Source organism: Fragaria vesca, linkage group LG5 (assembly GCF_000184155.1).
Source record: "Fragaria vesca subsp. vesca linkage group LG5, FraVesHawaii_1.0, whole genome shotgun sequence".
In the NCBI taxonomy this organism is placed as follows: Eukaryota; Viridiplantae; Streptophyta; class Magnoliopsida; order Rosales; family Rosaceae; genus Fragaria; species Fragaria vesca.
Genome location: NC_020495.1, coordinates 8824369 through 8839141, shown reverse-complemented (window position 1 = coordinate 8839141; position 14773 = coordinate 8824369). Strand labels below are relative to the sequence as shown.

General features: G+C 36.2%; 1 protein-coding gene across 1 annotated transcript; it reads left to right on the top strand.

Moving 5' to 3' along the window:
- The first annotated feature begins 7978 nt into the window (after positions 1-7978).
- LOC101297439 (1-aminocyclopropane-1-carboxylate oxidase homolog 1-like) lies at positions 7979-9671 on the top strand. Its single transcript, XM_004299370.1, has 3 exons — positions 7979-8497; positions 8845-9166; positions 9310-9671. Exons 1-3 carry the CDS (start codon positions 7980-7982, stop codon positions 9550-9552), a joined length of 1083 nt encoding a protein of 360 aa, XP_004299418.1. The 5' UTR covers position 7979; the 3' UTR covers positions 9553-9671.
- The last annotated feature ends 5102 nt before the right edge of the window (positions 9672-14773 follow it).

Below are 14773 nucleotides of genomic sequence, written 5' to 3'. Positions count from 1 at the left end.
ATAATTTTTCTAAATCATTTACATACAAATTATTTAGATAATATATATACATGTATTTTTTTATATAATATACATGTATTATAAATATATAATATAATGTTATTTTGATGTTATATTTTTATATTTAATTAGATATTTAGAAGAAGGAAAGCTAAAATAGTTTTATTTTTAATGAAAAACTAAATTTATTAGTCATTGTTTGAAATGGATCAAATGGTAAGATGGTTTTTATACATAAGTATTACATGGCATAAGATTTTTAATATGTGATGTGTCTAAGTGATTTGGCATGCCACATAGATTTGAGGCCTAAAATCTTAAGCCTTAATAAGGCCTAGAATCATTTTCTTTTAAAATATCTCATTGACTGCATAAATAACGCTTGCACCGTTTTTTGACTAATACATATTATTATTAGTTAATTCATTACTTTCAGGCAATTGAATTTCACAATGTTTGGAGATAATCTGATGCAATCACAAATCTTGGTCATACTGCTAACTTGTAAAGTTAAAATCATAGCCTTCCTCCTTTGGCTCTAACAACTTTTAACTTTTATTGTCATAGTTTAGATTGTTCACGTGGATTTTTCTTGTAATCTTTTTTGTTTATTCATCGAAAAAAAAAAGTGTGGTGTAATTTATTGAAAAATTAAAATTTGGTGGACGTAATTCCACATCCACCTTCTCAATACATAATCATGATCAGTTGTCTTTTCACAAGCAAAAGTTCACTGAAGTGTCCCATAGTGCATTGAATACTTTCTCAACACTTTACACTTCCAAAACCTAAGTTCTTCAAAGATAATCTTTCTTTTTTTTTTTTAAAAGAAAAAGAAAAAAAAGGAGAGGAGTTAATCGAGAGGACCACACTACAACAACATGGAGTAAAGGTCACACAACCTTTAGAGGTGTTGCATTTTTCTGTAAGTGTGGCAAGTGAGGGTATTAACAATGTATAAGAGAAAAATGCCACATATGTATGAATTGCAACAACCCCAAAAGCCACACATCTCCTTATTGTGGTAGACTTGTAGCGCCAAATAAGAGTAGTGCTTGTAGCTGAAAAAAGACCCCATTGCTATCATAATGTCAACTCAGTTTATCTCAAGATCATCTACTCGTTAAGAATTCACGAATTGAGCGAATAACCTCCACATAATTTTTGTTTGTCTTTATTTTGTCTTTTACCTTCCGGAAATGAGTGGCTAGTCAAGTTCCGAAAATTATTGTATGCACCACTGGGACAGCTGCACCAGTGATCTCCGCCGTCCGTTTCGACGCGTGGATCAATTTGTAGATTAAGGCGCTAGTTGGCCGTTTGGCCTCTGTTAATAGGCGAGTGGGGAGGGGGCAGAAAGTGAGAGACCTCCTCTCCTAAATCCACATGAATTCAAAGCTTTTCTCTCTCTAAATCCTTTCTCTCTCTTTAACTTTTCTGATCATATAACGATTCACCGGAGCTCTGACACAAGACTGGGTGCCGGAGAGGCCGGCAATCCCGACGTGGATAGGGGAGAAGCTAAGGGGAAAGAGGCCGCAGAAGGTGCCGCCATTCTGGAGGTGGGAATGAGGTTGGGGGAGGTGGAGGTGGAGGTGGAGGTGGAGACGGAGTTGGTCGCAGGTCGCATGGTGGCGGAGATCAGAGACTCTGGCGGCTGGGTTTGTATTAGAAGAAAGGGTCTAAGCAGTGGCGGAACTATGTTGAAGGCTGGTAGTCTGGTACGGCTATAGCCCAAACGAAAATCTTCTGCTACTTCTACCAGTATGGGTGCCACTATTAACATTACTTCAGTTGGTTCAGTTGGCTAACTACCAGCTATGTTTGTTATTAAAAACTTTAGGTTACCAGTTCGAATCCTGTTTCCCCCCATATTTATTTATCTTCTTCATTTTCATCCTGTTTCTTTCTTCTCTTTCCCACCTTTTCTTCTAATTGCTTTTCTTCCTTTTTTTTCTTTCTTCTTTCTCCTTTTTCCTCCATTAATTAGTTTCTTTTAAATTATTTTTTCTCGTCCTATTTTTCTTACAAATATTTTCTACTATTTTCACAATTAATATCTCTACTTTTCTCCTTTCCTATTCTTCCCCTATTTTTTTCTCCTTATTCTTCCTTAGTCACAACATATTCTCTTACAAATTCTTTATTACTTATTTCATTTTTTATAGCAAATTTTTTTTATGCATCTAAGTTCAGCCCAACCCACTTTTGATTCCTGGTTCCGCCATAGGGTCTAAGAGATGATGACATAGGTTTGGGTCGGGTTTGGGTTTGGGTTTGGTTTGGAGTTTGACTTTTAAAATTTTAATGTATTAAACCATAATCAATTGCCTAATATTGATTAGTAAGTTAAAGTTCTTTATTATTAAACCACAATCAATTGCCTAATTTTAATATATAACACCGTTTTAGTAGTCACGTTGCGATCTGAGGTCATAATTACGTGAAAATAAAAATTCCACTGTTTGATGTAGGCATGATAATTAAATAGGTCTACTGAAAAAAATTCACCCCGTTTCGAATTTATTAAGCCCCTCATCGAATCGGTCAACCTTAAATATATCTCGTTTTTCAAACGCGGTTGACCGACATCATGCGAGATCCTATTTTTCCTCGTTTTCAAACAAGAAGCTCATATATATGAGATTTAGGATCCCATGAATTTTTTTTGTTAAATTGACCCTCCGGTGGTTAGGCTCCCCTTTAGGAACGCCTAAGCGTAACTAGGGTTGACCGCTTTTATTAAGGCCTAAGCATTACTGGAATTTTGTGATTTTTCATCTCTACATGTATTTCACTATTTCGATCACATCCTATTTCACAAGATTTTCAAAAATTTTGCTTCCTCTATATAATTGGTTCATAATGATATTTATTTGAATATAACTTACTAAACAAGTTATACCGCTTTAGTAGACACGTGACGATCCGAGGTCATAAATACGTGAAAATAAAAATTCCACCGTCTGATGTTGTCATGATAATTAAATAGGCCTACTGAAAAAAATTCACCCCGTTTCAAATTTATTAAGCCTCTCATCGAATCGGTCAACCTTAAATATACCTCGTTTTTTACACGAAACACAGTTGACCGACATCATGCGAGATCCTATTTTTCCTCGTTTTCAAACAAGAAGCTCATATATATGAGATTTAGGATCCCATGAATTTTTTTTTGTTAAATTGTCCCTCTGGTGGTTAGGCTCTCCTTAGGAGCGCCAAAGCGTAAATAGGGTTGACCGTTTTTATCAGGGCCTAAATGTTACTGAAAGCTTATGAATTTTCAACCCTAGCCGTATTTCATTATTTCAAACACATCATATTTCACAAGATTTTCGAAAATTTTGCCCTGTCTGTATTGTTGGTTCACAATAATATACATTTGAACATAACTTACTAAATAAGTTATACCATTTTAGTAGTCACGCTGCGATCCGAGATCATAATTATGTGAAAATAAAAATTTCACCGTCTGATGTAGGCATGGTACTTAAATAGGTCTACTGAAAAAAATCCACCCCGTTTCAAATTATTTACGCCCCCCATCGAATCAGTCAACCTTAAATGTACCTCGTTTTTTACACGAAACGCGGTTAATTGACATCGTGCGTGATCCTATTTTTTCCCATTTTCGAACAAGAAGCTCGCATATATGAGATCTAGGATCCCATGAATTTTTTTGTTGAATTGACTCTCTGGTGGTTAGGCTCCCATTAGGAGTGCTTATGCGTAATTAGGGTTGACCGCCTTTATCGAGACATAAACATTACCGAAAGTTTGTGATTTTTCATCCCTAATAGTATTTCACTATTTCGATCACATCTTATTTCACGAAAGTTTTCAAAATCCTGCTTTCTCTGTATAGTTGGTTCACAAAAATGTACATTTGCATATAACCCACTAAACAAGTTATACCATATTAGTAGACACATTGCGATTCTGATGATTAAAATTCACAAAATGAAAATTTAGCCGTTTGATGTGACTGGCATAGTGAAATACAGCAGTGATAGAAAATTTAAATGTATTCGATAATGTTCCGGGATCCATCAAAGCGGTCAACCCTAATTTAACGCCACTTACCACACGAAAAGCTCTTATCTACCCCTATATGACCTTGTTTGGTTGATTCTTCCACACACAAAGCTCTCACATTGATGAAATGTAACAACCCATGTAAAAATTTAAGGACCTTCACCTCCCGACGATAGGGCTTCCATAAAGAAAAATAAGCGTAAATAGGGTTGACCGCTTCTATCGGGGACCAAACGTTACCGAAATCATGTGATTTTTCAACCATAGTCGTATTTCACTATTCCGATCACATCTTATTTCATGAGATTTTTGAAAATTTTGCTTTCTCTATATAGTTGGTTCACAAAGATAACATTTACATATCACCTACTAAACAAGTTATACCATATTAGTAGACACATTGTGATTCTGATGACTAAAATTCACAAAATGAAAATTTAGCCGTTTGATGTGACTGGCATAGTGAAATACAGCAGTGATAGAAAATTCAAATGTATTCGATAATGTTCGGGGATCCATCAAAGTGATCAACCCTAATTCAACGCCACTTACCACACGAAAACGCTCTTACCTACCCTTATATGACATTGTTTGGTTGATTCTTCCACACACAAAACTCTCACATTGATGAAATGTAACAACCCATGTAAAAATTGAAGGACCTTCACCTCCCGACGATAGGGCTTCCATAGAGAAAAATAAGCGTAAATAGGGTTGACCGCTTCTATCAAGGACCAAACGTTACCAAAATCATGTGATTTTTCAACCATAGTCGTATTTCACTATTTCGATCACATCCTATTTCACAAGATTTTCAAAAATTTTTCTTTTTCTGTATAGTTGGTTCACAATGATATATATTTGAACATAACCTACTAAACAAGTTATACCGTTTTAGTAGTCACGCTGCGATCCGAGGTCATAATTACTTGAAAATAAAAATTTCACCGTCTGATGTAGGCATGGTAATTAAATAGGTCTACTGAAAAAATTCACCCCGTTTCGGATTATTTACGCCCCCCATCGAATCGGTCAACCTTAAATATACCTCGTTTCTTACACGAAACGCGGTTGATTGACATCGTACGAGATCCTATTTTTCCCCGTTTTCGAACAAGAAGCTCGCATATATGAGATTTAGGATCCCATGATTTTTTTTTGTTAAATTGACCCTCCGATTGTTAGGATCCCCTTAGGAGCACCTAAGCGTAATTAGTGTTGACCGCTTTTATCGGGGCCTAAACGTTACCGGAAGTTTGTGATTTTTCATCTCTACATGTATTTCACTATTTCGATCACATCTTATTTCACAAGATTTTCAAAAATTTTGCTTCCTCTGTATAGTTGGTTCACAATGATATACATTTCAATATAACCTACTAAATAAGTTATACCGCTTTAGTAGACACGTGACGATCCGAGGTCATAAATACGTGAAAATAAAAATTCCACCGTCTGATGTTGGCATGGTAATTAAATAGGTTAACTGAAAAAAATCTCACCCCGTTTCGGATTTATTAAGCCCCTCATCGAATCGGTCAACCTTAAATATACCTCGTTTTTAACACGAAACACGGTTGACCGACATCGTGCGAGATCCTATTTTTCTGTATAGTTGGTTCATAATTATGTACACTTGCATATAACCTACTAAATAAGTTATACCGCTTTAGTATGCACGTGACGATCTGAGGTCATAAATATGTGAAGATAAAAATTCGACCGTCCGATGTAGACATTGTAATTAAAAACGTCTACTGCAAAAAATTCATCCCGTTTTGGATTTGTTACGCCCCCTATCGAATTGGTCAACATTAAATATACCTCGTTTTAAACTCACAACGTGGTTGACCGGCATCATGCGAGACACTATTTTTCCCCGTTTTCGAAAGTATAGATTTTTTTGAATAACAGTTATATTTTTTAGGTATTTTTGAAGTTTCAAAATCATAGCAAATCATAATACTTTTATAACTTATGAAATTCCGAAAATCATAAAAAATAGATTCGTTACTCGAAAAATTCTCTGAAAATTCACACGCTCTCACGGTGGTGCGCTTTGCCCATCCGTGTAAAAATTGTAACATACTTACATACGCTTGACACATCCGCTCACAGTGAGAAATAAACATACATGAGGTGGACTGAGTTGACCGAGATCCGAACGATGACGAAAATAGGTAAATTTTCTACCATAGCCATGTTTCATTACGTTGATCACATCCTATGGATGGATTTCACAAATTTCATTTCCTCGGTATAGTAGGTTCACAAAGATGCACACTTGGGTTAAAACCTTTTAAGCAAGTTAAACTACATTAGTAGACTTTGTGATTTTAAACCAACTGTATCGAGGAAATGAAATTTGTGAAATCCGTCCATAGGATGTGATCAACATATTGAAGCACGACTATGGTAGAAAATTTACCTATTTCCGGCATTGTTTGGGCCTCGGTCAATATAGTCAACCATATGCATCCTTCTATCTCTTTTAGGGCAACCGTGTCAAGTGGATGCGTATTTCTTCGAATTCTTAAATGGATGGATAGAGACGGTCTTAGGAGAGGAGAGTGTAGTAATTTTCATGGATTTTTTCGAGTAACATTTATATTTTTTAGGTATTTTTGAACTAATAGTAAATCATAGTAATTTTATAACTTTTGAAATTCCGAAAATCATAAAAAATAGACCCATTACTCGAAAAGTTTCCTGAAAATTCATACGTTCATGGTGACGCACTCTGCCCATCTGTGTAAAAATTATAAAATATATACATCCGCTTGATACGATTCAGTGTATCGAAACAATGACGAATTAAGTGTACTTTTTTAAAAATAACAATTTTACAACTACATTATTTTTCTTTTAATTACTCTTTCTCTAAGGAAACAATTGTTCCAACAAAAAAAAAAAGAAACAATTGTTTAATTAAAAATGATTTTATTAGATAAGTATTTGTATTAGTATTATACTATTAGTAGTACAGGGTTGCTGGTCATTTGGGTGGTCTGATGACTTTGCTTTAATTGCAAAGACCACGTTCCTTAATTAAGCAAATGTCAGAATCGAATATTGGTTTAATTAATCAATAAACATGTTCTTGTCCACGTATGTTGCAACAGTAATCATATGATCTCTCATTCATACATCTTCCATTCCCGGGTGTTCGTCGGAAAAAGAAAAAAAAATCAAACCCCAGAACTGGTAAATCATCTCCTCTGCTTCAATTATTTCCCAATCTACCGTTCCCTTCTCGCAAAACCCTCACCCTCAAACCCAAATCTCTAACGGCCTCACTGCTCAACCGTCGGGCATACCCAAAAACCTCGATGACGTTCTCTGCTTCGCCCAACAACTACTGGACGAACCTGAGCCGGCCCAAGTTAATCGTAGCTCCGATGGCGGACAACTCCGAGACGGAAATTTCTGCCGAACCACCATCACAGACCTGATGGCGAATTGAGCAGAGAATGAACGAACCCAGATCTTCTTCTGCAAAGAAAAAGAAGAAAAGACTCAGAACCCAGAATTGGGCAAGAGAGTTGTGATCAAGATTGAGGTGGATGTTTTGATGGGGGAGTTGGGGACGATCGATGAATTCGGCGGAGGATTGGGCCTCAGATTAGTCGGATTTGTGGAGAATGAGAGATGGTTGATGTAATTGAGGGAGATGAGAGAGGAGAAAGGAAGACAAAACAAGACCAGTCGAAGCTAACGTTGTTTAGCTTGCACGCGCTCTTAGACATCGTGGTGCAGCTGTCCCAGTGGTGCAGGGAATAGGCTCTCGTCAAGTTCAGGGTACCAGTGATTAAAGAGAAAAAGTATACGATCCGTTAGAGTATAAAATATGTTTTTGTCTTCTGCTCCAAGCCTTGCACTACTCTTTAATCTATAATCTCTTGCTCGCTACCACCAATTATTGTGACTTGCAAACCCAGAAGAAAATGGTGGACACAAGTGACCGCACAAGTGAACTAAAAGCATTTGATGATACAAAAGCCGGTGTGAAAGGACTACTCGATGCAGGAGTCGCAACAATCCCTCGCATTTTCCACTCCAGATCACAACCAAATGTTGATCAGAGGGAAGGAGGTGATGATGATGCCCGGTTCAGTATTCCAACCATCGATCTTCAAGGCGGCAAAATCGAAGCAGACTCAGCTTTACGAGCTGAGGTCATGGAGAAAGTTCGGCATGCGTGTGAGAAATGGGGTTTCTTTCAAGTAGTGAATCATGGAATTCCTGTAAATGTTTTGGATGAGGTGATTCGACGGATACGCGAGTTCCATGAGCAGGATAGTGTGCTAAAGAAAGAGTTCTATACAAGGACTCCCGGGAAGAAAGTGTATTATCATTCTAACTATGATTTGTACCAAGCTTCATCAACTGACTGGAGAGACACACTCGGCTGTTTCATGGCTCCTAATCCACCCAAACCAGAAGAATTACCCTCAGTATGCAGGTAAGGCTTGATCTTTAGCTCTAGCTAGCTTTGACATGATGAGTAATTGTTCTTAAATAGGGTATATATATGACTGTTAATTATAAGAACCACACATCTAGAATGTTTGCGCTTATAATGATGGAATCATCACTTGTTCAAAGCAATCGTTTATGTAGTAATCAGGACATTAGCTAGAGTTTGACTACAGAATTACGATATGAATCAATGTTCATGTGCTAAATTTGGTAAGTTGTGCAATGCAATGACAAACATCTATGTACGTCTGTAGTATGCAAAGTATAGTTTCACTTGATAAATGAACTAAATTAGTAAGTAAGATCAGAGTTGGGAACTTGGGATTGCAGTGATATAGTGATTGAGTACTCAAAGCATGTGATGGAGCTGGGATTAACATTGTTTGAGATACTATCTGAGTCTCTTGGGCTTAATCCGAACTATCTTAAAGACATGAATTGCGCCGAGGGGCTTCTTCTACTGGGTCACTGCTATCCAGCATGCCCTGAGCCAGAATTGACATTCGGCGCCAGCAAGCACACTGATGGTACCTTCATCACCATTCTTTTGCAAGACCAAGTAGGTGGTCTCCAAGCTTTATATGAGAATCGATGGGTTAATGTTCCCCCCATGCATGGAGCTCTAGTTGTCAATGTTGGAGACCTTCTTCAGGCAAGTCCATTCTTGTTAGCTTAATCTTTTGTTGTTTACTAACAAATGACATGCATGATATGTTGCTATTGCTAATTATGTATCTTTAGAATACTGTCATATACATTGGTAACTTATCGACTGTGTTGCTCAAGTTTGTGCAGCTCATAACAAATGACAAGTTTGTTAGCTTGGCTCACAGAGTTAGAGCAAACAATGCAGGGCCAAGAACATCTGTGGCAAGCTTTTTCAGATCTGAACGGAACACAAAAGTTTTCGGACCAATTAATGAGTTGTTATCAGAAGAGAACCCCCAAATCTACCAAGAAGTTGATATTAAAGATTATGTAAGGTACTACTACTCAGAAGGGAAGGAAAATTACCCATTACTACATTTCAAGCTGTGAAGTTGATGCCCATCAAGAACATTTAAGCTCTGTTAGTTATAATAATAGTGATGGTTCAATTCCCTTAATGAATGTAAAATTATGGCAAAGCACTTTGGTGATTGAAATGTAAAATAAACAAATTCCCAACAATCTCTGTTGCTCAAGTGTTCTGTTTGCTAATTAAACTCAATGAACTCCCTACTTGGGCATAAAATTTGGAGTATTTCTCTAAAACAGGGAATTTTTCCGTTACCTCAAGCAGAAAAACCATAAGATTACTAGGAGTTTAGCCGTTTAGGTGTAACCTTCAAATTAAGTTTTAGTGAATGACAGTAAGTTTCAGTCTAAACTAGCCGACCTTTAAGGGGATAAGATACGGGTGTGGAGTTTAGGTTCGTATTTGTGAAGTTAACACTAATCGTAATTTAATAATAGCCTCTCTTTTAATCATAACCTTAGGACGCGCCTCACGTGCTTGAGGAAGTTTTCTTCAAAACCTCACCATTCTCATCCGGCTGTGCGGCGGCGCTGGCGCAAGCCTTCTCAGGTCAGGTCGTGGGGTTACAATCAGCATCAAAGAAAGAGTCAAAGAGGATTTGGAGAAGGACCCCGTGTGTACTACCCGAGGTATTGATAAATAAGTAAATAGACTATTGTTTAAAAAAATAATATTTTCGTGCTTCTGTGTATTGTCCTAATACATGTATGATTGGTTAATCTGATTTTCTTATTATAATAGATTACAGTTGATAGAACTTTTAGATCTTTCAGGAGATTTTACGTAATGTCTATAAATAGATCTTTCTATCAATGAATGAGTAAACCGTTATTCTCGTTATCTTTTCTCATTCAACACGTTATCAACATTGTGCTCTAACCTGAGCTTCATAACAAAACCCTAACATAAAAGAAAAAACAAAACAGAAAATCCCTTAAATTTTCTGCCTCCGTACCCATCGATTTTGACCTGAGCACCCAGAAATTTGCTCTAGGCACCCACCTTCCCTGAGCGACGTCGGCTACCTCCACCACGGCAGCCCCAGCACCTCGGTCGAAGCCCAGCAGCCTTGACCCATCCCTGGTCGAGCCCTAGTCGGCCTCCTTTCCCGGCGATCTCCCGCCTCGCCGCCACTGCCCCGACGGCGCGCAACTCTCCCAGCCCAGATTCCGGCAGTGCACCGCTCGGACCACCGATCCGGTTGTCCTGCTCCAATGCGCCTTTAACCCAGAACGGTGAGTGAACCACCACAGCGTCGCACCACCCAGCCCCGGGTCCCCTCCCTGACCACGTGTCTGCTGCCCCGCTCCGACTTGCTCGACCCGAATCCGGCAACAGTGCCCTACCCGGATTGCCTTACTGTGTATTGAACGAGGGGCAAAACGGTAAAACTTGCCCCTCCAGGTAAAAAAGTTTTTACCTCAGAGTAAAAACAGTTTAGTTACAGTAGTATAGTTACAGTAGTAACTATTTAATTAGTTTTACTGTTTTTATATATATGGTGAATATTACTAACTATATGTTTTCATTTCATGAAATTTTTCGCTTTGCTTCCCCACTGCAGACTGCTTTGTGAAGAGCTATATAGCCAGTTATTGAAGCTCTTATCCTTACTGCTTCTGGTTGTCGGTTAAGAAACTCCATTACTCTGTCCCAATCAATATAATCAACATCTTTATTGAAGAAACGATCCAAAGCTTCATGAATAGCGACATTATTGGCGGCAAGGAAGAAAAATTCGGTGATTACGGAAATTTCGACCCTTTAAAATATGGAAATTTCGATGGAAATTTCGGGGAAATATCGATTGCAGTAAAAAAATAAGAAAATTGACGGAAATTTAAATAAAAACAAGGAAATTTTAAACCGAACTTTAAGAGATATTTGTTTTCTATATTATGTACTATATTTGAAATGAAAACCTTGAATAAACATTGATCTATAGAGAGTTGTAGTAAGTTAAGGTGAAAATGTAAGTATTGTACCGTTAATAATTCTTAAAAGTTTACTTTAAACATTTTTTTTTTTTATGGCTAGAAACCCAAAAAGAGGCTAAGTCATCACGCCTTATATACATATGATATATTTCACATAGAATTACATGAGTACTTTAAAAGTGATAGAAAATGTTAGACAAATACCATTACATAATAGGTTTGAATTATGTGAATCAATACATATACATATAATCGAGTCATTCATTATATATGGTTGTCATAATTTGCTAACACTCTTGGCATCTAGAACATTAGGAGTTTACATGAGTATAGGATACTAAGTAAAAAAAAGAAAAAAGGATACTAAGTAATAAATAGGATTAATTAGAATTAATCGTACTTATATAAAAATGCACATCAAACAACCATGACGTGTTCATGCATGGGTGGCTAAGGCGTTTTGTCTTTTCCTTGGGTAACCAAGGTTTGATCTGGTTGTCAGGCGTATTGTCTGCTTCCTTTAATTTTAAAATTTGGGCCGAAGTTTTTGGCGGTTTGACTTGACAATATCAGGAATTTCGTTCAAAATATCGCAAATTTCGGGATATTTCACGAATTATCGAATATTTCGGACGATACTTACTTGGTAAGTGGATTTAGAGAAATTTTAAATACACACCTCTAATATCTTAATACACATCCCTATTATTTTATATTTCACATCAGATTTTATAGGTATGCTTAATTACAAAAACATCCATCAATTATTAGGGAAAAAAAGAAAAAAAAGAAACTTCATTTTTTCTAAAACCTAACTCTTCTCCACTATTACTACGTATCAAAAGAAAATAAATAAAAACTGTTTCTCCAAAATTCATCACCTGAATTTCAAATACTGTCATAATCACATGTACAACTTTAGTTTTTATCTTGCAGACTAAAAACTAGTTTTTATGTTATTATACTTCTACTAGTTTCTTAACTTTGAAAAAATTATGTATGTTCAATTATTATTTTTTTCTTCAAATTCAAGCTAATTGATGTCATATTGGAGATTCGGAGTTCGAATATAATATCATCATTTTGATTATAAATTGAAAAATATCAAGAAAAATTTTCTAACCTGATAAAAAAAAATCTAACAGAAAATAAAAGAGAATACATAAAAAGAGTTGTGAATATATGATAATTATATTAAATACAAATTATTATTATTTTTGGATATCGAGGGTATTTAATTTAGGCAGTTTGAGATGTGTATTTAGTATAATATTGACTAGATGGGTAGTGTATTAAGTAAGGGGTGTGTATTAAGATATTAGGGGTGTGTATTTAAAATTACTCGTGGATTTAATATCGGGACAGTGAAAAAACAAAAATATCACCGAAATTTCGGGGATATTTTCGATTTTTCACTCCTTGATTGGCGGTGTTCGTGTCGTGTCCTACTGCCAGGTTAATAAGATTGTCTATGAGATTTACAACTATATATAGGAACAAGTAATAGAAAATGTGAGTATCGCCTTCAAAAAGAAAATGTGAGTATCAGTCACATTTATGTATCCAGAAAATTTTCTCATTTAATTTGTGTATTCATAGACATTAATTATATAAAAAACTACGTCCCATCAGCCGCATATTCCTCTTTTATGTTTCCATCATGCACGCGCCTGCCACCATCAACTGGCAGGGGAAAATCAGACATCTCATCTGAAAATAAAGCTCTAGATTTATCATCATCATTCAACTTCTTGTTTAATTTTGATTCACCCGCACAAAACAAAATTACAATTCACTTCAAGCATATTTCAAGTTCATTTTACATAACAGTTGATCTAAAAATTATTAGATCATTCTTTGATCATGTATATATTATATTACAACTATGTGAGTCGAACTCACAACCTCTCAGTTACTAAAAAAGAGACTATGTCACTAGACCAAATGATATTGGGTATTAATAGATCATTCTTATTTTCAATTTTTTTGTATTTGCACGAGGAAAATAAGTGACAAGGTAAGATCATAAGACGTTTAGAGTAAGAAGTAAGTTGACTGCAGTCAATGTTAAAATCTTGGCCATTCCAGCTTGATATTGTGATCAATCTATAGTTTTCAGGATTGTTTATGGTATTGAAATGTTTAGGACGCTCTTTTCAATTGTTCAAAGTAACCATATTTTGTAAAAATGTCATGAATATATTGAACTTCTATTTTATTTTCAATTTCAATTTATATTTCGACAAGAGAGATTAGTACCTATGTAGTCGGTTTTTAACTTTTTTGCCAACAGATCCCAGGCTTCTCTGGCACTCGTGGTATCACTAATAAGTGAAAAAATACGAGACCCGCAAGAAATATGGATTACATGTAGAGCTTTTGCATTCTGCTTACTCCATGCATCAAACTTTTCTTCATCATCTTCTGGTTTAGGTGGATCACCGGTGGATTCAACAACCTTCCAAAGACCTTCAGCTAACAAGTAGGTCTTAACACGAAGACTCCAATGGTCATAATTATCCACGTTTAGAAGTTTAAGAACAATGGCATCCGGTACAGCACTTGTCATGCTTAATCTGACGACAAAATCAATATATTTTGTGTGATTCAGGCGCATGAGAGAAAGCATGCAATAATTTAAAACTACTGAAACAAACGACTATACTCACTTACTCAGACGGAAGTTGGGGGCGGTCTTACAAGATCTGCAGGGTAGCTTGTAAGTTCCATTGTAACACAGATCAGAAAATAAAGATGTTTTCAATCGGAGGCCTCCTAGTTTACCTAAAAATCTGGCAAAAGACAAATCGAAAAGACGCCATAGAAGAGGTTAGCCTGGTCGTCGTCGTCGGCCTCACATTTTGGAATCTTAAAACAAATTCGATTATATAAATGACAGTGTTATCAATCTTGTGGAATAATATAGAGACTGTTATCAATCATCTGGAATATTATAGAGTCATGGTCAATCATTTCAAATATTAAAAAGAGGAATCAGCTAATTGGTAATATATGCTCATCTAGTCATCTATGAGTTCACTGTTCACACATGACACGTTGAGTTGAAGCACATACAAGAACTTGAACAGATAGATGACATTTATTCATATTGTACTACCTTCAATAATCCAAAAACATCCAAATTCCATAAACAAAGCCACAGCCCATGGGCCCAGTTACATATACATCAATACAATTAAATAAAGCCCAAAGCGATAGTTTTGTAAATTATACTCAAACATACTCATCTAATTCATAATTTTAAAGACAGAGAAACAAGTGAAATCAGAGAAACTACTGAGCC

Coding starts and splice junctions, on each gene's coding strand:
- LOC101297439 (XM_004299370.1), top strand. CDS start 7,980: ATGGTGGACACAAGTGACCGCACAAGTGAACTAAAAGCATTTGATGAT. Junction 8,498..8,844: donor GAATTACCCTCAGTATGCAG/GTAAGGCTTGAT, acceptor TTGGGATTGCAG/TGATATAGTGATTGAGTACT. Junction 9,167..9,309: donor ATGTTGGAGACCTTCTTCAG/GCAAGTCCATTC, acceptor AAGTTTGTGCAG/CTCATAACAAATGACAAGTT.